Source organism: Gymnoscopelus microlampas (genome assembly GCF_963454915.1).
Source record: "Gymnoscopelus microlampas genome assembly, chromosome: 10".
Taxonomy (NCBI): domain Eukaryota; kingdom Metazoa; phylum Chordata; class Actinopteri; order Myctophiformes; family Myctophidae; genus Gymnoscopelus; species Gymnoscopelus microlampas.
In genome coordinates, this window is record NC_139947.1 from 50,858,410 (window position 1) to 50,881,716 (window position 23,307).

Below are 23,307 nucleotides of genomic sequence, written 5' to 3' on the forward strand. Positions count from 1 at the left end.
TTACTCTCAAGTACTGTAGTGTCTCAAGTACAATTTTGAGGTATGTTTTACTTTACTGGAGTATTTCCAATTTTCCATACTTGTACTTCTACTCCGTTACATCTCAGAGGCAAATATTACACTTTTTACTCCACTACAATTATCTGACTTTGTAGATTTAGATTAATATTATAAAACACACATTAACCACTTCATCCCTACACTTCGGCTACTTGAAAATAGCTGATCTACAAGCTTGTAGATCAGCTATTTTATAAAGATGCTTTACACATTTTGAAAACTTCAAATGGGACATTCTCCATAATGAGTACTTTTACCTTTGGTTGCCAATACCTTTGTACTACCTTTGTACTTTTACTCAAGTAAATTTTGATTATACCTGACTTTTTACTTGTAACAGAGTATTTCTACATTGCAGTATTGATACTTTTACTTAACCCATTTAGACCTGGAACGCATCTGTGTCACTTTAGATTTCTTTGGCGGTGCCGCGCTATGAGCTTGTATATCTGCTATTTTTGAAAAATCTTTTTTTAAACAGTTTTTCCCGCCACTGCCACTGGAGTAGTTGTTGCGCGCAGCTTGCTTCCCATTCACCCAAAGGAAGGAGCAGCAGCAGCAGCAGCGCCTGCATTCATTCATTCATCCAGCAGCAGGTTTGTTATGACCATTCTGGAACGTGCCCCCCTCCCTCCCCTCCCCTCCCGTCCTGCGCTGCGCAGGCCGCCCTGCTCCTACAGAGAGCCTCTATACAGCAAAACACTGTGTGTGATAAACCAGCGCGCGGCGCAGTCCAGACCAGTCCACTATGGAACGCAACAGGCATGACTGGCCCCGGACTACAAGAAGAGAAGAAAGACACCATGTCGGATGACAGGAGGATCACTACGCACACACTGGAGGAGCCTCACATGCGTGGGGAGGGGGACCGGCTGCGAACTTTCCTGGACGCCGCCTCGTGGCCCCCCGACGCCCCCGTGACCCCCGCCGACCTGGCCACGGCGGGCTTCTTCTCGCTGGGCCAGGAGGACAAGGTGCAGTGCTTCTGCTGCGGCGGGGTGCTGCGGTGCTGGGTGTCCGGGGACCGGCCCGCCGCCGAGCACCGCCGGCACTTCCCCGCCTGCGGCTTCGTGATGGGCCGGCCCGTGGGGAACGTTCCGCTGGGCTCGGGCTTCCCCTCGGACTCCGTGGACGGGCAGCTGCTCAGTCAGCTCCAGAGGCTGACCGTGGACGACCAGGCGCCGATGGGACAGGCCGTGTACCCCGAGATGGAGGCGCAGGAGTCGCGCACGACCACCTTCCACAACTGGCCGCCCGGAGCCTCCATCCAGCCGGACGACCTGGCCAGAGCGGGGTTCTTCTACACAGGTCTGATTGATACAGAAATACTTCTATTCTTATTTCACAAGCCTATGCTTTAAAAAGAAAAAAAAACATATATATTATTGAGTTTATTTTTGAATAGCAGTCCTTGTTGTCAATGGAATAAGCTACACAGAGTAGCCACTGGTGGACAGACAGAGGACACCCCCTCATTGTGAGGGAGTTCATGGGGACAATTGTCCAGCTGACTCATGAGGTTGGGGACAGAACACCCTGGACAGGACCAGGGATGCATAGATCTGACACCAGAAGCTGCCACACCACAACCAACACAGCCGTAGTTACACAAGCCACCAGTTTCACAGGCACACATAGAATGTAGAATTTGGGGAAAATGTCTAAAACAGTGTCTATGGTAGAGAAATATCTAGGAATCCATGACTTTGTGTACCACTTGACCCCCAGAGTCCCTCCTCTGGGGGTGAACAGTCACAGAAAATTGCAGATCTACAGCTTGTGTAAGCTTGTAGATCTGCTATTTTCGGTGAAGCGATTTGTTGGTGTAGAGCAGGGGTCTTCAATATGTGGTCCGTGACCCCTAGTGGTTCCTCAGATTTTACACTGCAGGGGTCTGCCAAATGTCTGGGTGACAGGAATGTTTTTGTTTTTAATCCAAAAACGAGTCTGAACATGTATATGAATCCAGCGTATTAGCAACGATAGGTTGTAAACAAACAAACAAACAAACATTTAATTTACGCAACACTGATGTCAAACAAATCTATGAAGCCATCAAAGCTGCACTTCAACATTAAAAATCTCCACAGTCAACAGACATTAATGAGACAATCAGCTAAATATTGTGAGCTAACTTTGAACAACTCTGTAACCGGTAACCGGAACGCTCGCCCTAAAACACACTCACCCCATTTTTTCTGCGGACCGCTCGCCCTCAACGGTTCTTGTATTCTTGTTAGTTTTACTGAGGTTAAGGTTAGGAATAAGTTTAGGTTTAGGCATAGTTTTACTGAGGTTACGTTTAGGAATAAGGTTAGGTTCAGGCATAGTTTTACTGAGGTTACGTTTAGGAATAAGGTTAGGTTTAGGTATAGTTTTACTGAGGTTATGTTTAGGAATAAGGTTAGGTTTAGGCATAGTTTTACTGAGGTTACGTTTAGGAATAAGGTTAGGTTTAGGCATAGTTTTACTGAGGTTATGTTTAGGAATAAGGTTAGGTTTAGGCATAGTTTTACTGAGGTTACGTTTAGGAATAAGGTTAGGTTTAGGTATAGTTTTACTGAGGTTATGTTTAGGAATAAGGTTAGGTTTAGGCATAGTTTTACTGAGGTTACGTTTAGGAATAAGGTTAGGTTTAGGTATAGTTTTACTGAGGTTATGTTTAGGAATAAGTTTAGGTTTAGGCATAGTTTTACTGAGGTTACGTTTAGGAATAAGGTTAGGTTTAGGTATAGTTTTACTGAGGTTACGTTTAGGAATAAGGTTAGGTTTAGGTATAGTTTTACTGAGGTTATGTTTAGGAATAAGGTTAGGTTTAGGCATAGTTTTACTGAGGTTAAGTTTAGGAATAAGGTTAGGTTTAGGCATAGTTTTACTGAGGTTAAGTTTAGGAATAAGGTTAGGTTTAGGCATAGTTTTACTGAGATTACGTTCAGGAATACCTGGTGGTGAGCGTGTTTTGGGGCGATCGTTCTTGTATTCCTCTGATCAAGTTGCATGGAAGCTTTAAAAAGTCAAATGTGAACACAATTTTATACAATATATGTAGGGGGGGTCCTCTCAGCTAAAAAAAGGTTGAAGACCCCTGGTGTAGACCAATCAGAATCAACTTAAGTAAGACCTGATATGAGGTAAGACCTGAGGTATGATATGAGGTAAGATCAATTATAGACCATGGGGGGTCAAGTGGTTAGTGCTCTTCTGATAGTAGTAGGCTGTGTGTGGTAATCGGAAGAGTGGTTCCCTATAAACATTGTGCACACATCAATGCTAAATTGGCTATTTTTTCCCAAAATGTAAAAATGCTTGAACATTTGACATTTAAGGCCTAATAGTTTTTACAATTGCTCTACAAATTGCAAAAATGTTTTGATTGATTGAATACTTTACTAGCAGTTTGCCAAAAATAAAAGCACAGGAAAGTACAGTTTAATACAAGGTCTGTTAAGAGGATTTCAACCCAATAAAGCCTATGGCTTGTTTCCATTGGGGTCCTTTGTACTCAATTTATCGAAACATTAATGACAGACAAATATACACAAAACCTAGGTCTAGCCAGTCATTATGCGTATCAAAACAAAATAGAAGGGTATTCAATTTTCAAACTTTATTTCAGACACTAAAATCACACATATAAGCAGGCTCTCCAGTGTTTCCGCAGCCTGGACGAGTACCGGAGACAGCTTTTCCCAGGATTGACTATATCCTCAATAATACTGTTCCGGGACTCATCCAGTCGGGACATGAAACCATACATGGAGTGTCTTAAGAGAGCCTCGTAAGTGTGGATTCCACAGGTCACAAATAAGTGACTGGCACTATGCCATTTAGGGACCTTAAGTAAAATCCTCAGGGCATCATTGTATGCCACCTTTTAAGAAGCCTCGGCATACTACCCTTCTTGTATGAGCACCATAAGAAGGCTGTATACATAGATAGGAGTGCAAAATGCTTTAACAAGCGCACATTTAACAGGATCAGAACACATACTGAACCTTCGAAGCAGCATGTTGTCCTGGGCATATAGTATGCAGCACTGCCTAGAGATATCTCTATCATCTTGGAGATTGTCGGTAAAAATGTGGCCCAGATACTTAATTTCCTGGCTCACAGATAACCGACTGTCACTTAGGTAGAAGTCTGGGAAAGACAATTTCTTGTCCTCATGGCTTCTCACAATCATGACACTACTTTTTTTTGCATTATAAATTATGTCATGATCAATGCCATACTTTGAGCAGACTCTCAATAGCTGCTGTAACCCTCCATTGTAAGGACTTAGCACGACCAGGTCACAGCGTACATCAGGTGATTGATGATACAGTTACCTACCAGACAGCCCGTATTGCACTTATTTAATCCAACAGATCGATCATTCATATAAACATTAAATACATTTAGGTCTGTTAATGACATACCGTGTGCAAGTTCAAATCAGTATTCAGTCCATTTTCCAAACTCTTTATTTCCATACATTTTGTAAAAAGACATAGTCAGTTTAACATTGAGGTGCCACTGCCCACGGTGTTTAGGAGCCCTACTCTTCCTGTCCCCCTGTCCGTCTGTCTGTCTGTGTGTCCTCTCAGGTCACGGTGACAACGTCAAGTGTTTCTTCTGCGACGGCGGGCTGAGGAACTGGGAGCCAGGAGACGACCCCTGGCAGGAGCACGCTAAGTGGTTCCCACGGTGAGAGTGTCTTACCTGGACCCAGGGATAAAAATAACGTCATTGACTCGAACGTTTTAGAGGCTACATTAAACCAGTGGTTCTCAAACCTTTTCGTGTCAAGGACCCCCCCGAATTGATATGTATTTTGCCACGGACCCCCAAACAAATGCCCAAACATTATTGAGATTATATTTTTTTTCTTCACGCGATGTGAGATTGTATATCTGCTATTTGTGAAAAGCCAACTTGTAAAATATGGATAATGTTGTAATGTGAATACAGCATCACAAATGATTGTGATGACCCCAAAAAACACAAAATGTTAAGATATGGAGATAAGAGGTTTTTCTGCCCGACATCAACGATATGTACCTTCTGAACTGTGTCTTCTTGACGGGAGATTTAACTGTATTTCCTGTCATCATCAGATGTGAGTTTCTGGTGCAGACCAGAGGACAGGAATATGTCAACAACATACAAGACTCCCACTTCCACCTGGGTGAGACTGTGGTAAGAAACACAATCTCTGCTGAATCTATGATTGATCATTGAGTAGGATCTTTGAGTCGCTACATTCAGTCTATTCTATTCTTTCATGACGCAAAGTGACTTCTGTGTTCCATTCATTCTCCAGGGTGGAATGCAGACTCCCATTGGTCGAGACATAAGCTCTGGAAACGGTAAGTCACGGTACACTGGTTTATTTGGCACAGAATGGACCTGTAAGAAAGTCCCTTGAGGATCAAAATGTCATGCTTTAATAAAGTGCTTCTTTTCCATGTAACTGGAGTGCAGGCTCTACGTTTCTCAACTATAAATAGAACAGGCCAATAAGTAGCTTGTTTGTTTATTAGACATGTACTGTATAATCACAATTAAACCCAACGCATTGCCTAAGTTAGCGTACGTGCTAATTCTCTTACAAAGAACACTTTCCCACAGTGCAAAACAAAACCTCAAAATCTCAGCACTGTTACGTTTTAAGTTTAAACATGAGGAAATAGATGAAGCACCTGCAGTGTGTGTGTGTGTGTGTGTGTGTGTGTGTGTGTGTGTGTGTGTGTGTGTGTGTGTGTGTGTGTGTGTGTGTGTGTGTGTGTGTGTGTGTGTGTGTGTGTGTGTGTGTGTGTGTGTGTGTCTGCGCGCGCGCGTGCATGTGTGCGTGCGTGATGGCATCAAAGTGGGAACAGCCCCTGGGTTGAGGCATAGATTTTGGGGATCAGATTAAGTAAAATGCCGTTTGACCAGGGTTCAAGTGGATTATATACCATTCTGTTGTGCACAAGACCAAAATAGGCTTAAATACAAGCTATAAGGCTGCATGTCCTCGACTAATAAAGACATTCATAGTCGACTTTGTCGAATAGTTGATTTAATAAGCAAATGTTGCGGAGAGCAGCCTTTTCAGGTGTAGTGAACTCAACATTCAACTTCCAGATGCTTTGCTTATTGGTCAACATTGTTTTCTCACCCAACAGTAAGTGTATACAGGGTATCTGCACATTTATAAAGTGACAGGACTTTTAAGACCTTTTTAATACTGCAGAAATAAATAAATAAGACTATTACTGCGTCAAAAGTAATCAACAAACTTGAGCTCAGCTTGTAGATAGGCTTGTAGATCGGCATATTTTCACAACATTTATCTGTGGAACCGAGTCAAACAAAATGTAATGCCTCAACTCCTACAATTCCAAGTGATCGTCAGGATGGGGGGGTCCCCAATTCAAATATGATTTTTTGGGGGGGGGTGTCGAGAGAGGGGGTTGAGAATAGTGTTGATTTCGTCGACTAAAACTATGACGAAAAATATTGGTTGACTACCTTTTTTCACTGACAAAAAAAACAAAATAAAAACTAAACTATGATGACTAAAACTAAGACTAAATATATTGACAATTTCGTCAACAAATAAAAACTAGACTAAAATGTTAGTGAGGGACGAGTGGAGAAGAGATCCAGTACAACTAAAATAAGTCATTTTAGTTTGGTTGCGCTCGGATGTTGCGCTGTGAAAATAGCCGATCTACAAGCTCACAACGCGTCGCAGCGCGACGCGTTGTGAGCTTGTAGATCGGCTATTTTTCAGCATGCAACCAAGTGTAAAATCAGCCATTACGACGCCATCGAGGCACCGCCAAAATACATTTTAGTCGACTAAATCAACTGTAGATTTAGTCGACTATAATCTGATGATATTTAGTCAACATTTCAGATGACTAAAATATGACTAAAACTAAATGGAACTTTATTCAAAAGACTAATGACTGAAACTAAATCAAAATTTGCTGTCCAAATCAACACTGGTTGAGAACCATGACCTCTGTGTGTGTGTGTGTGTGTCCCGTCCCAGACGTGGTGGGAGGGGGCCTGGGTGCTGGCTCGGCCATGCTGTCCCCTGTGGTGCAGTCGGTGCTGAGGATGGGCTTCGAGGCGGCCGTGGTGGAGAGCCTGGTCCAGACCAAGTACCTGCTGACCGGCAGACACTACACCAACGTGTCTGACCTGGTCACTGATGTGCTGCAGGCGGAGGAAGAGGACCGACAGAGAGGAACCCAGAGCAGAGGTACTGTGTATAATGCCACTAGTAACTAATACTTTTACTTAAAGGTAGGGTAAGTGATTTTTTTTTTCTTTGTTAAATAGGTTAAAGTACTATATTCTGATAGTAATCATTGCTACAGAGCGTTTGTTCGGTCACAGGGGTCTCTCCAGCTCTTTAGTAAACACAATATAGTACATTTTCAGGTAGGAGAGAGCACTGAAAATGCATTTTCTGTTAAATAAAGAGCTGGAGAGACCTGGGCGACTCCTTTTACTGAACAAACACTCTATAGCAATGAGTATTATCAGAATATAGTGCTATTTAACACTTATTTTAACACAAGTAAATCACTTACCCTACCTTTAAGTACTGCACTTAAAGGGATATTTCACTTTCAGACATGTTTGGGGTCATTTTAACATCTACTCTGGCTTTTGAGAACACCCTAGACAGTTTTAAGTTGCTTGATTCAGTATTTAGATATTTGATATTCATTTTATCAGACTTCCTATACAAATCCATTGTAACTTCAAACTCAATTTATGATAGATTCATCAAAAATGTGTTTTCATTTATTTTATTTAGTTATTATTTTGTATTATTTATTCATTTTCATTTCCCCAAAACATCTTTTAAAAAGAAATGAAAAAAGTTATTGAAAAAACAAGGCCCCCTCACACATTAGAAGGACAATATCAGTCACCAGAACCAAAAACGTATATTTTCAATTAAAATTTAAATAAAAGTAATATCAAATATCTAAATACTGAATCAAGTAACCTAAAAACTGCCTGGGGTGCTCACTCACAAAAGCCAGAGCAGACCTTAAAATGATCCAAATATGTTTGAAAGTGAAATATATAATATAAGTGCATTTTTGGAATTGGTATTTATTTGGTGTTTTTGTGTCTCCTCAGAGACAGAGGTGAGGCAGGGTCCCAGCGCTGGAAGTGTTGTGAGGACCCAGATGCCTGTCAGAGAGAAAGGTACGGCAGGTCACCACAAAAACACCACACTTTATATAGACCAACCACAAAACACCACATACAGGTATATGTAGACCAACTCTTTGTTTACAAACATTGAAGACATTGCACGTGCCAGATGCCGGTTGCATGTAATAATCAAATCCCTACAGACAGACCCCCAAACCTGTTGTTTTGAGGAGTGCTTGTTTCGGTTCATTCAACGTGGTGAATTCAAGGTGAATTAGGCTTGATTGCCCGCTGGCCGAGCAGCAGTGTTGATTTTGACAGCAAATGTTTATTTAGTTTTAGTCATAGTCTTTTGAATAAAGTTCCATTTAGTTTTAGTCATATTTTAGTCATCTGAAATGTTTTAGTTGTAGTCTAGTTTTAGTCGACTAAATGTCATAAGATTATAGGCGACTAAATCTACATCTGCGGGGTCTTGATGGCGTCATAATGGCTGATTTTACACTTTGCTGCATGCTGAAAATAGCCGATCTACAAGCTCACAACGCGTCGCAGCGCGACGCGTTGTGAGCTTGTAGATCTGCTATGTTCAGAGCGCAACACCTGAGCGCAACCAAACATAAAATGACTTGTCTTTTAGTTCTACTGGATCTCTTCTCCTCTTGTCCCTCACTAACATTTTAGTCTAGTTTTTATTTGTTGACGAAATTGTCAATATATTTAGTCTTAGTTTTAGTCATCATAGCTTAGTTTTTATTCGTTTTTATTTCGTTTTTATTTCGTTTTCGTCAGAAAAGGTAGTCGACCAACATTTTTCGTCATAGTTTTAGTCGCTCCCTCCATACGTCTAACGACAGCGACTGTATAGGCGGGGTTTTGAGGACATCTGGATTGAGAATCGTCATTATCGCTTTCGCTGACACACAACAGAAACCAAGGAGTGTACCATTGCTGTTGGGCAGAAACCTCCTATCTCCATATCTTTTTTTACTTCTTAGCTTTTTTCGTAAATGAACGCCCTACGCGATTATACTACAGCGTCACACAGCAGCATCAATAGTATCAGATCTACATCGAGCTTGTAGATCTGATACCTTTGCTAGTTTTGAATGTGAATCCTGAAAAGTGACAGTTTTGGACTTGAGGTTTCAACCCGACAGAGACGATGTATTTCGAGAGGAAGAGGTGACAGTAAACATCCTACGCCTAGCCTGATTATCAGACTGAAGCTGCGTGGAGCTTCAGTCTGACATTGGCTCCAGTGTAGGCGATTACAAGGGGGAGGGGATTAGAATTTCCCTAAACCAATCACAAGGGATCCCCACCCCCACCTCCGACTCTCATTGGACGGTACTTTTTGTACCGGATAAATCCTAGGTTCACATAGAGCATCGCAGTTGCACAGAATCCGGGTGCCGGAAGTAAATACTCAATGCATTTTTCCCATTGACTTTTCCAAAAATATTTATATCAATGAATTTAAGCCTAGAATCAAGCCATCCAGGATGCTGGTGAATCATGACCATAAAACCTTTTTTTCTGTGATTTTTTAAAATTTTATATTTAATGATATGATATACTATGTTTAATAAATACCCTTTGTTTTGCCGTTTTCAAAAAAGTTTTTTCACAGAATCAAACGTTTTATTGTCATGATTCACCAGCATCCTGGATTGCTTGATTCTTGGCTTAAATTAATTTATATAAATATTTTCGGAAAAGTCAATGGGAAAAATGCATTGAGTATTTACTTCCGGCAACTGGAAGTGGGCGGGAACTGCGACGCTCTATTACAACACCAGACCAAGAGGGGCAGTCCACTCAGAGTGGGCGGGGTCTATGGTCTGGAACCAGGCTATCCTACGCCCTCTTCCTCCACACAGAGAGGAAAACTGCATCTGAAAGTTTGAAAACTGTCAACTCGATGGCCGTGACCACTTCTCCATTGCGTTTTATGAGCGGCCAAGCGGCACACTGACTGCCATCACTGTGACGTTGTCTGATTTTACACTGTAAGAGTGTTAAAGGCAGGGCAATGGATCATTTTAAATGCTGGCTATTCATAGGCCTATAATGTTGGGGGAAAAAATAGCGCTTATATTATATGTTATAATATGGCATTGTCATAAACAGTGGTGTAATGGTGATTTCTTTCCCGGCGATACGATATTTTAATGACTTCACGTGCACCTGCGCCTACATGTGGTCATGCGCATAGAACAGCTGATATAGTATGACAGTCAACTCGTGGCAAGATCAGCATTATAAAATATCTTCTTAATGACCCTAATGTGTGATAAATATTAATTTTACTGAGATTTACGGGTGTATAAATAGAAGAAGGAAACATGTTGTATAGGAAATTAATAGTTTTTAGCTCAGTTTTAGTCTTTGTAAATCTCCTCAAGGAATGCCTTGAATTATGGGAGCTGAAAAAGGTGTAGGCTATAATAGAAAGAAAGGATATTTTGGGGAAACAAAAACAATGTTTTAAATGTAATTCTAGTCTTAATTACAGTACATTTGCATTGTTACTTGAGTTTTTATTTTCTAGTTTCAGTTAATTCAATTAGAAACTACATGATAGACATGGCTAACACAGCAGCAGTACTGTAGCCATAATGCTGTGTTGCTGTTATACCGTGTATGAGGACGCTCACCGGTAAACCTGTTATGCAAAGTATAGCCATTTGTGTACTTGGCTCGTCGTGAATCTAGGCCAGTGTTTCCCAACCTTTTTGGTGCCAAGGCACACCTGGCATAGCCAAAAGATCCCAGGGCACACCTAGATATACGGTGTGCATATACAGTATACAGTATATATATATATATATATATATATATATATATATATATATATATACATATACTGCAAAAATAGCAGCTATACAAGCTCACAGCGTGTCACTTCATGGTGTGCTGCAAGCTTGCATATCTGCTATTTTTTTAAAACGTTTTAATGTGTGAGAATTACTGATTTAGAAGGGGATTGGTAGAATCGGCCTCAGGTCTTTAAAAGAGGGGGCTGCCTCACAGTACAAAGTAGTTTTTGGTTAGTGTGAGTTTAGTGTTCTGGTTAGGTTTAGGCTTATAGTTATAATGTGGTTAGTGTGAGTTTAGTGTTCTGGTTAGGTTTAGGCTTAGTTATAATGTGCTCCATCGGACGCACATCAGACTAATGACATGGCACCATGCAGCTGCCAGTTTTAATTCGTTTTCAAAATGGGTTTGCTAGTTTAGTTTAGTTTTTAATTAGTTGTGTTTTTTTTTTATTGTCATATGAGGTAGTCAAGAGTGACATTCAAGAAGCTCAGACAAATTGTGAAAATAGCAGATGTTCTTCACTATTTTTGAAGGCTTTTGGTTAGTTTAGTGTTGTAAGCACACAATACAGTTTCAGTTAGTTTTGTTGAGCCTCTTTTTTTCAGTTAACTGAAATGTTTAGTCAATTCTAGTTTTCGTTATTTTGTTGGTTGCCGTTAAATGAGCACCTTTCAACCTTATCTTCATATTTGGTCCTCACTAATGCTCATTATAAGATGCACCATTTCTGTCTCTACTCACTGTGTGTCTCAGAGGAGGGCTGTGGACAGTCCAGAAACCGGACCTACCAGTGACATCACGAGTAGGCAGGTTTGGTGCTGTTAAACAAGTACACAAATATAAAAGTTTTGTTATATGAATGCGAGAACAATGGCTTCTATTTCAGCACACTAACTTTCCAGGAAGATAAAGGCTGTAGTTTCTATTAGCTTTGTAATCCCCCCATCGATGATGTCACTGGTAGGCAGGTTTCTGAGCCGTCTACAGCCCACCAATGAGACGCAGAGTGAGTGGACGTATGTCCTCATTATGTCCAAAAGTGTTATTTTTCAGGATTCAAATACAAAAGTAGCAGATCTGTGAGCTTGCGGTTGTGCTACTTTTGATACTCTAATGCAGTGGTTCTCAACCTGTGGGTTGGGACCCCCATGTGGGTCCCCACATGATTTTTTGAGGGGTCCCCAGATCATAGTGAAGTGACAATTTAAGAACTTTTAAGACCTTTATAATACCAAAAAACAAAAACCAAAGAAAAGAAAAAGACCATTACTGCAACAAAAATAATCAACAAACAGGGGTTTTCAACAGGTGGTCCGTGGACGACTGGTGGTCCGTGAAGGTATTGCATGTGGTCCCTGCCCATGCATTTAGTACTATGTAATGTAGAAAGTGAAAGTGAATATTTTCTTCCATGGAACAGTGCAATAATGATCTGGTGATGATGCGTCAATGTTGTTGTCAGTTGATGTCAGTTACTGGGAAGTCGGAAATTCCACAGAAAATCTCAAGAAGGGGAAGTGTAGGGGAGCCGTTATTAATTATAGTATGAGCCGTTATTACATTATGAGTTGTTACATGCCTGATTGAGTCATCATTATTAGGAAAAGTGCCCACATAATCACATGTGTCTGCTCACTCATACATAATTACAAAACATGAGTTTAGTGGAGGGTTGTATAAAGTAAGAGAAGGTTATAAGGGTAGCTGTGGGGTAGGAATAGATCAGTGGTTCACAACCTTTTTTTTTTGCTCTGGACCACTCACATATTTCAGTTAAATAATGCCTGGGCTTGATATAGTTTGTTGCACATAGTATCGTGCAACGAATTAAATCAAGCCCTTAACAGTCATTATTTAATTGCAAGCTTTTTCTACCATACCACGCCTATTCATTCAATATATTAATATTTTCTTACATCTTACATATTATATGGGCTCATTAAATATTATTTTAATACATTTTACAATGGTATTTTTCATTTATTCTATGTGTTAAAACATTTTTCCATGGACCAACTCCAGGCCTAATTATGCCATGGACCACTATTAGTCCGTGGACCATTGGTTGAGAAACAGTGGGATGCAGACATCGGATGCATAGCAAGTGTTACCAAAGCACTGATCTTAGTCCATATCCCCACCCAACACAACAGTGGTCCCCCAGGTTGATTCTTAGTCAGGGTGGTGGTCCCTGATTCACAATCAGTTGAAAACCCCTGCTATAAAACGTTTGCCAAATTGTCAAATAATACAAGAAAGAGGCAAAAAAAAAAAAAATAGCCGATCTACAAGTTCACAACACGAGGCGTCGTAAGCTTGTCGATCTGCTATTTTCACAATATTTATCTGTGGAACGGAGTCAAACTAAATGGCTGGTCCCCACTTCAATTATGATTATTTTGGGGGGTCGCGGCCTGAAAAGGCTGAGAACCACTGCTCTAATGTGACGCTGTAGTATGATCAAGTACGGCGTTAATTTATGAAAAAAAAACACAAAAAAACTTTAAAATAAGGACACAGGAGATTTCTGCCCCTAGACACCAACGATTATGAGGATAAGATCTGCTCATTTAACCATAATAACCCTGGTGTATTCTTACCAGCTAGCTCCAAGAGCGGCTGGTCTCTGAAGAGACGGGGCATTGGCTGTCCTTTAAGCCAATGGGGAGACATCCCATACTCTGAACGGCGGTCTCGTCCTCCCATGCTATGGTATCATAACAAGTGTTGCCAGATTCTGCGAGAGAAATAAGCAACCAGGTCTATGAAAACACGTCGCGCATACACGGAACACTCTCACTCACTCACACACACACACACACACACACACACACACACACACACACACACACACACACACACACACACACACACACACACACACACACACACACACACACACACACACACACACACACACACACACACACACACACACACACACACACACACACACACAGAGAAAAGATTGGATCGGGGCAAAACAAAGCGTGCAGCTAGCTGGTATAAATGATGTGTCATCATGTTTTGTTTCTCCCCCAGTAGTGGGCGACCCCAGCCCAGAGGAGCTTCTCCGGCAGCTGCAGGAGGAGCGGACGTGCAAGGTGTGCATGGACAAGCTGGTGTCCATGGTGTTCATCCCCTGCGGTCACCTGGTGGTGTGTGGGGACTGCGCCGCCAGCCTGCGCCACTGTCCCATCTGCAGGGCCGTCATCAGGGGCAGCGTCCGTGCCTTCATGTCCTAAAAAACAAAAAGACACACCCTGCTGCTGCACCACGAGAGTTTATAGGGTTTGGGATCCTTTGGACGATTTGAACTATTCCAGTTCCTTAAAGGAGTAGTTCACCCAAAAGATGACTTATTTCCTATCAATTGCACAACCTATGAAGCCTTGAATTCATGGATTCCCCCCCCCCCCCGCATTCCTATCGCATAACACCTGTGAAGGAAGTAAGGAAGGGGCCCAATTAATTCCCAATATGGCTGCTGTGCATAGAGCCTATTGAAAAGGTTGCATCAATGTTGGATCCCAACCCTAGCGCGAGAGTGTACATTTGCTTTTAACACAGAGCATTTTTTTACAGTGCGCTTACGTCTTCATCAAATGAAAACGTAGGCTTTGTTTGGTGATTGCTGAAAATGTCCAAGAGTTTATATACGATTTTTCTATAATAAACACATTTATTAGCGTGCTCCGTGTTTGCCTTGGCCATCATTTCCTACAGTCAGTGAAGTCTGGAGAACACCCACTCTTAATAATATAAAACAACGAAGCCACAGCAAGCCAACACGATATCATAAGACCGTCAAAAGTACATGTTCTTTTTTATTATTATTATTATTAACAAACAGCTATGTACACACAAAGCACAGTTCTGAACAAATAGGGTCACACACCATTGGGGTCACATGATGGGGGGGGGGGCGGGGGGCTGAGGCTACAGAGGACAAGAGAAATACAAAAAGATCGTTTCCACTTTTCTATACAAAGAAACAGAATTATCTACAAAGGGCCGGGTGATGTTTTTTTCAATAGCATCTAGTACATACACAGTCAGAATGGGGTTCAAACAGGCTTCAGGTACAAGGGGGGGGGGGGGGGGGGGTCTGTATTGCACTGATAGGAAGACTGTATGTAAATATGAATGATTTTAGTTACCAGCGCTGATTTAAGTGACATTACGTGTGTAATCCGTAACAACTCCTCAATTGACACCAATGCTACAGTACGCTTATGTAAGTTGCTAAAAATAAAATGTAATATGTATGAACTGAATGGATTGTTTATATAACTACATGTAGCCCAAAAACATTTTTTAAGTGATTGACCACTTGAATTCCAAGCATCCATATTCTTGGGGAGCTGGGAACATTAGGCAAAAATAGCCAATCTACAAGCGTCGCCATGCAATGCGTCATGTGCTTGTAGATCAGCTATTTTTGGCTTAGAGATTTTGTGTAGATGGGGGGGGGAAAGCAGTCCAAGTACAGAGCCCGAATTAGGTCCAGTTTACCAAGTCTAGACTCCAGAGAGTCATAAAGGTCTGTAGCCTATGTTTTTTTTTTTTTTGAAGATCAAGTCGGGGGCCGGATTGGACCCCTTCAGGAACTACATTCGGCCCCCGGGCCACCAGTTTGACACCTGCGGTCTGGAGGGTTTAAATTGTTAAAGCAAAAAAAAAAGAAACAGGGTCCCCCGGGTGTTATGTGAATCCTGCTCATATTAAATCATACAGATGTATGTCTGTTCAAGGCTCTTGATATAAAACAAATATGAATATCACGGCAGTTAAGACATGTATTGCATAAAGAAGCACATTTTGAATTCAAATTCAAGCGATAGGACATCCTCACCTGAATAACAAAAACAAGGCCTGCGTGTAATATGAATAAATCCCATACAGCAGTGAGAAATAAGCAAAAAAAAAAAAAAAGTCTCTGAACTTCACATATAAGCACCTATATTTGATGATTTACAGTCAATTAAAAGAGATAAGAAAAGACCCATAACATAAGTTAACATAACAACAGACATGTTGATGAGAGCAGTAGAAACTCAGTAGCCTTTTCATCTTGCACATGAACACATTCGCCACCAGAGGGCAGTAGTTATTCATAAGAAACATTAAGGCAACAGACACACACACGCACACACACACACACACACACACACACACTGTCAAGTTCTGCCTCAGAGCAACAGATCTCTACTGTACTATCTATGAAGGAAGCAAAGTGCTGATGGCTTCAATGGAAGGTCCGCTGGTTGGTTATCACATCACCAACTACAGGAAATAATAAACATTCTTTTGACATTCCGTGACATTCCGGGCCCTGTGTGACTGAGTCAGAAATTGAGGAATTTTGTGGGGCGTCACGCCAGAAACCTTGTATCTCCATAAGTGGTTAACGACAAGGGTTACATTAGCACCAGACCCCCCCGCCCCCCCCCCCCCCACCCCAACCAGATGAATACACCTTCTGTTTTTAACCCATTAAGACCTGAGGCAATTCTTAAAAAATGTTTTCTAAATCCTAACGTTTTTTTGAAAAAAATCAAAAAAAAATCAATTTCAAGATTTTTCAAAAATAGCAGATCTACAAGCTCATAGCGCGGCACCGAGTGCCGCGCTATGAGCTTGTAGATCTGCTATTTTTGAATAGCCCAAAGAAATCTAAAGTGACACAGATGCGTTCCAGGTCTTAATGGGTTTTAACTGGCATAATATATATACAATAGTTTATAAAACCCATATAGAAACATGCTATAAAACTATCAACAAACTTGAGAATCTGTAACTGCTGAACTGTTTGGTTGTTGTTTTTTCTTTCTTTTGTTCTACGATGGGCTACTTTTACACTTTTAAAACCATAGGCTAGTGGCTACACATTATCATCATCCCACTGTATACTGTTATAGTGTGCATTATGGAGGGTAAATCAAACCTTCTCCATTGTTCTTCACCAGATGCAAAATACAGTGTATAACCTGTACTCTCTCTGTGCACGTGCGTGTGTGTGTGTGTGTGTGTGTGTGTGTGTGTGTGTGTGTGTGTGTGTGTGTGTAATGATCATCCCCGTCTGTCAGCCATGGGAATCTGTCAGTAGTTAGAGGCTAGAAAGGAGTGGTTGAGCCTCAATTTAAAGAACAAATAAAACCAAGCCTTGCTTTCGGTATCGCTGTCTCTCTCTCACACACACACCCGCACACGCACACACGCACGCACGCACGCACGCACGCACGCACACACACACACACACACACACACACACACACACACACAGTGGAGAGAGAAAATACTGATTTGGTCGCCAGTAAAAACAAGTCACAGTAAATAAGACTTTTCCAGAGATGATAAAGTGTGTACTCGAACGCAGTGGTGGAAAGTAACTAAGTACGTTTACTTAAGTACTGTACTTAAGTACAATTTTGAGGTATTTGTACCTTACTTGAGTATTTCCAATTTCCAATACTTTTACTTCTACTCCACTACATCTCAGAGGCAAATATTGTACTTTACTTGAAAACTTACTAGTTACTTTTCAGATATAAATTATGATATAATGAAACATAACCACTTTAAACCTATTTTAAACCTAGGCTATTTGAAAATAGCAGATCTACAAGCTCACAACGCGTCGCATCGCGACGCGTTGTGAGCTTGTAGATCGGCTATTTTCAAATATTTAGTACTTTTACTTTTGGTACTTTAAGTACATTTTGATGCCAATACTTTTGTACTTTTACTCAAGTAAATTTTTTATTCTGGACTTTTACTAGTAACAGAGTATTTTTATATTGCAGTATTGGTACTTTTACTTAAATAAAGAATTTGAGTACTTTTTCCACCACTGCTCGAACGTCATTTGTGCCTCCTGGATATTTTTAACACTTTTCTCCCTCGCTTACTCATGCTCCCATTGTGCGTTTGTTTGTTCCCGTTCGTTTGCGTTGCATTTCAAACGCTAACTGAGCGTTGTGATCCTGTGGCGCCCCGCGAGGCCCTACATTATTTACATTTTCTATTTTTGACAACGGAACGGCCCCTGTAGGGTTTGGCAACACAATTATAATCCTCGGCGTGGATTTAACTCGGAGAGAACCAAAATGGACCCTTTGCGGGTTTGTAACTCAGACGGTGTACAATTGGAACCAAAACAGGGTCGGTTCCAATTGTACACTCTCTGAGTTAAAGGACCACTTCACCCATTTTCAACGTGACTTCATATAATTGGTCCTCAGTAATGCTAATTATAAGATGGCACCATTACTGTCTCTACTCACTCTGTGTCTCAGAGGAGGGCTGTGGACAGTTGCCTAGGTATAAAATAGGGCTAAAGTGGTTAATGTATGTAATAATATCATCATTTATATCTGAAAAGTAACAAGTAACTAAAGTTTTCAAATAATTGTAGTGGAGTAAAAGTACAATATTTGCCTCTGAGACATTTGTAGAATCGGCCTCAGGTCTTAATGGGTTAAATGAATATGAATTTCACTGTATGCTTTGTTTTCCCACCCTCGACTGTACCTCTCTCTCTCTCTCTCTCTCTCTCTCCCTTCCTGCGTTGCGTTGTGTATTTATGCACGCAGATCCTGGCCCTAAAGTAAACAGGCACCACACACACACACACACACACACACACACACACACACACACACACACACACACACACACACACACACACACACACACACACACACACACACACACACACACACTCATTCCACGAGTCTCCACTGTAATTCAGCGATCTGAGCCAAACCCAGCAATATAAGACTCTGTCGAAGCCACCCCCTGCTCCTCTCTAGAACACAATACCACAGAGTTCAGTCCATGATTATATCCACACTGTGTATATATATATATTATGTATATATATATATACTATAACTGCATGCTGTACATGTTCTCCACAGGCAGTCATGTTCTCAGTATTAAGACGATCACAAAGCAAGGTCACGGTAAATGTGACTTCAGCGTACAAAAACTGATTGATCCTTTTTTCCCCCCAGTACACAATACGAGGCATTGTTACACTGTAACACACCCCCCCCCCCCCCCGTCACAAACTCCAACCCCACCCCAACCCGAACCCTTCGACCCAAACTCCAAAACAATGGACCCTATAAAACTGGAGGAGTGCAGGCAGGCAGGCATATTTTTCCAGGCAGCGCACCACCACCACCATACCAGTGAAATAACATGTTTGAAAGTTACTAGGAAGAGATGGAAATCAAGAAAGGCAGGAATGTGCGGCATTCCACCACCCCGCGGGCTCCGGTGCAAAAGTAGGACACATAAAATGTGTCAGGAGAACAGCCGTTGTTGTTTGTGTGTGCGTGTGTGTGTGTGTGTGTGTGTGTGTGTGTGTGTGTGTGTGTGTGTGTGTGTGTGTGTGTGTGTGTGTGTGTGTGTGTGTGTGTGTGTGTGTGTGTGTGTGTGTGTGCGCGCGCGCGCACGCGTGTGTCCGTGGGAAATTTCTGTGCCGCCATCCCGTCCGTCGGCTCCCTCTGCTGGACACTCTCTCTTATTTACGTAGACCTGAAGGGAACACAGAGAAACACACAGAGGGTTAATAAAATACAGTGACAGGACATCCCGGTGTAACAGCCCAAAATATACCCCCGCCCGGGCCAAACTATACCCAGGGTTAAAGCCAGGGCATATTCTGGCCTAGTCCAGTTTTATACCCCAGGGCAGGGGTGATGCAACTTTGATGATGGAGAGGGCCACTATATTTCCACACTCACTCCAGTGGGCCACATACATGTACTGTCGGGCCATTCTATGTCACTCAAAAGTAACAAAAATAGCCGATCTACAAGCTCAAAACGCATCTGCTATTTTTGAATTGGAATCCAGATTTTTTTTTGCTATCTTTCTATTGGAATCCTGAAAAGTTTTTTTTTAAATTTAATTTCAAATGCAAATTTAGTTATACTTTTGTTAACTTTATGAACTTAAATACAAAGGCATCGGACATAAAAAAAGACTTAAGAAGTAAAGCGGGTCATGTTTGCATGTTATGAATTGTAACAGCTGAAATCAATGATATATCAGTATTCAGATATTAACCTGCGGGCCGCATTAAGTGAAGGTGGGGGGCGCACGTGGCCCCCGGGCCGCCAGTTGCCCATGTATGCCGCAGGGAATCTCTTTCTCTCTCTCTCTTTCTCTCACTCTCTCTCTCTCTCTCTCTGATGGATTTATCCAGGCTCTAACTCCAGGGGATGCACGGTACCCCCCCCCCCTCCTCCTCCACCCCATTAGAGACAGAGCTGATTAAACTGTCAACAGGACAGTGATAAATCCACTTCCATTTTTTGTGAGAGAATTATTAAATCGCTAACATGGCCTATTGTTACTAGATCTAATTGATGAAGCAGTTGAATGTCTGCAGTCCATATGAGCGAGTGAGTGAGTGAGTGAGTGTGCGTGCGTGCGTGCGTGAGTGCTACTGTTTATTGTATGGACACACTGTGCACAACCACACACACACACACACGCTTGCACACGTACGTGCACACTCTTTCACCCTCTTTCAGTCAATCACTCTTTTCGTGGCTGTCGGGACGAAACCTTGTAAGTCCAAAACTGTTACTTTTCAGAAAATGTGGAAAAAGAACCATGTGTTCCAATGGATCCAATGTAGTTCATCATTTAGTCACAAGTTCTTGTTAATACTTGTCATTGGTTGAATATTTATAAACCCCACACACACGCTTTATCCACTTTCACTTGAAACAAAATTCAAAAATAGCTATTTTTTCTACTTTTGTGTGACACTCACTGTAGCAGGGGTGTAAGTACATTTACTCAACTGGAGTTTTACTTTACTGGAGTATTTCCTATTTTCAGTACTTTTACTTCTACTCCACTACATCTTTCAGAGGCAAATATTTAACTTTTACTCCACTACAATAATATTATTCAAAAACTTTAGTTACTAGTTACTTTGTAGATTAGTAGATTTTGATTATTATTACAAAACATACATTAACCACTTCAGCCCTATATACATTTCGGCCATTTGAAAATAGCCGATCTACAAGCTCACGATGCGATGCGACGCATTGTGAGCTTGTAGATCTGCTATTTTCAAAAGATTTTTTATACATTTGAAAACTTGAAATGGGACATTCTGTATAATGATAATACTTTTGGTACTTTAAGTCCATTTTGATACTAACACTTTTGTACTTTTACTCAAGTAAATTCTGAATTCCATAGAGTATTGGTACTTTTACTTAAAGGTAGGGTAAGTGATTTTCTTTGGTTAAAATAAGTGTTAAATAGCTCTATATTCTGATAGTACTCATTGCTATAGAGTGTTTGTTCAGTATTAGGAGTCTCCTTGTCTCTCCACCTCTTTAGTTCATTTCCAATTTTATCCAACCAGGACAGAGAACTCAATCAGGATACAGATTAAACAAGTGAAATTGGAAGTGATGACACTAAGAAATGAGCAGGCAAAATTGGAACTGGAACACTATAACAATTAAGCTTAAAAATGGGTACTTTCTCCTGATTGGCTGAGATTTTGACACCTACCGAAAAATGTATTTTCTGTTTATTAAAGAGCTGGAGAGACAGGGAGACTCCTGTTACTGAACAAACACTCTATAGCAATGATTACTATCAGAATATAATGCTTTAACCTTTTAACAAAATACTTTTTGTTTTAACCAAAAAATATCACTTACCCTATACCTTTAATTTATGAAGGAAAAAAAAAACATAAAGTTTTGTAATATGGAGATAGGAGGTTTCTGCCCGACAGTGGCGTTTTGTCACTGTGTCATAACAGGCGTTCATATTCCCTGAAGCCCTGTGACAGGATATGGCAGGTTTAACAATGTTGTTTACTTCCAAACCACTGACACTTCCTGCCTTTGGTACGGTGCACTGTACACACAGTCAAACACACGGTGTTACTTTCACTGTCACAGTGTAAAACATGGTCCCACACGGACATAAAGGGACATGGAACCCTCTAGGCTGAGTTTGTAGTTTGTTTCTTTTTCCAGTTTAATGGTTAAACACCACAGCAGATTAAAACATACCGGTCCTTTTGGGAATTAGTTGTGTGCATTACGATGGCATTATTTCACAGCCATACTTACTGGTACATGGGCTTTATTATTATTATTATTATTATTAGCTATTATTGTTATTATTCCACACCCATTCTTACTGGTACATGGGCTTTATTAATATTATCATTTATTGTCTCCGCCAGGAGACTATTGTTTTCGTTCTCGTCCTTCCGTGTGTCCACCGAGCTAACATTGGTCAAGCATCACGTGACACGTGGCAATATGTTGAAAGGGTGTGCTTTGATTGGCTAGCGAGACGCATGATGAAATAGAGCCCTATAAATAGGTGTGTCACTTCAAAACATTGTTTACATGTTTTGAAGTTACATCAGTGCCATCAGCCCAGCTAACATTGGACATGTTAGCTTGGCTGATTGAACATGTTAGCCAAGCTAACATGTTCTAATCCTTAGATGTTCTAATCTAAGAATCAGAACATTTCTAGAAAACCATGGTTAAAGATAGGGTAAGTGATTTCCTTTGGTTAAAATAGCACGGGTCTGCTGGCGGAGACTTGTGCTCCGAGGAGCACATTTTCGAGTTATTATTATTATTCCACAGCCATACTTACTGGTACATGGGCTTTATTATTGTTATTGTTATGGTTATTGTTATTATTATTTCACAGCCATACTTACTGGTACATGGGCTTTAAGAGCAGATGAGATGGTTTCTCATTGACATGGTAGAGTGGGAATGGGTCAAATCCACCAATGAAATCAACTGAAAACACAAAAGGAATCAAACAAAAGAATTATGAAGGAAATAAAAGAAAATGAACAAACAAACAATAAAAAAAGAAAAACACAGGCAAGACAATGAGAGACAACAAACAAAAACGACAACCAAACCAAACGAACAAACAAATGAATGATAAGAAATGCGTGTCGTGACAGATGAAATGCAGGAGTGTGATGTGAAGCGAGGCTGTCTGTGTTTTTCTGTGTGATGTGAGGCGAGGCTGTCTGTGTTTTTCTGTAACTTTAAACAACCTCCCAAAGTCCATTCCACAGAAAACCCAATTTACTCATCGACTCTTTTTTATCTTCGCAGCCAGAGGGAAAGCAAGGGGTGGGGGTGTGGGGGGGGGGGGGATGTCAGGCCAGCTGTCAAAATAGCTCTGGATTTTTTTTATCGCTCGGGAGCAGAGGTGACCTTCAGTTCAGCCGTTGAC

The 23,307-nt window shown here is 41.2% G+C and overlaps 2 protein-coding genes across 2 annotated transcripts in view; one reads left to right on the forward strand and one right to left on the reverse strand.

Moving 5' to 3' along the window:
* Positions 1-863: 863 nt before the first annotated feature.
* Positions 864-14,276, forward strand: birc7 (baculoviral IAP repeat containing 7; the record flags this gene model as incomplete). The annotated part of the gene is made up of 7 exons (XM_084069848.1): positions 864-1,368; positions 4,647-4,746; positions 5,157-5,238; positions 5,363-5,408; positions 7,082-7,294; positions 8,191-8,259; positions 14,074-14,276. 7 exons carry the CDS (start codon positions 864-866, stop codon positions 14,274-14,276), a joined length of 1,218 nt encoding a protein of 405 aa, XP_083925974.1.
* Positions 14,277-19,143: 4,867 nt separating this feature from the next.
* Positions 19,144-23,307, reverse strand: part of nkain4 (sodium/potassium transporting ATPase interacting 4) — a 107,342-nt gene continuing 103,178 nt past the window's right edge. The window contains exons 6-7 of the mRNA XM_084068217.1: positions 22,772-22,856; positions 19,144-19,578 (exon numbers count right to left, since the gene is read on the reverse strand). Coding sequence (XP_083924343.1) covers positions 19,569-19,578; positions 22,772-22,856 — 95 coding nt within the window. The 3' untranslated portion in view covers positions 19,144-19,568. The remainder of the gene's footprint in view (positions 19,579-22,771; positions 22,857-23,307) is intronic.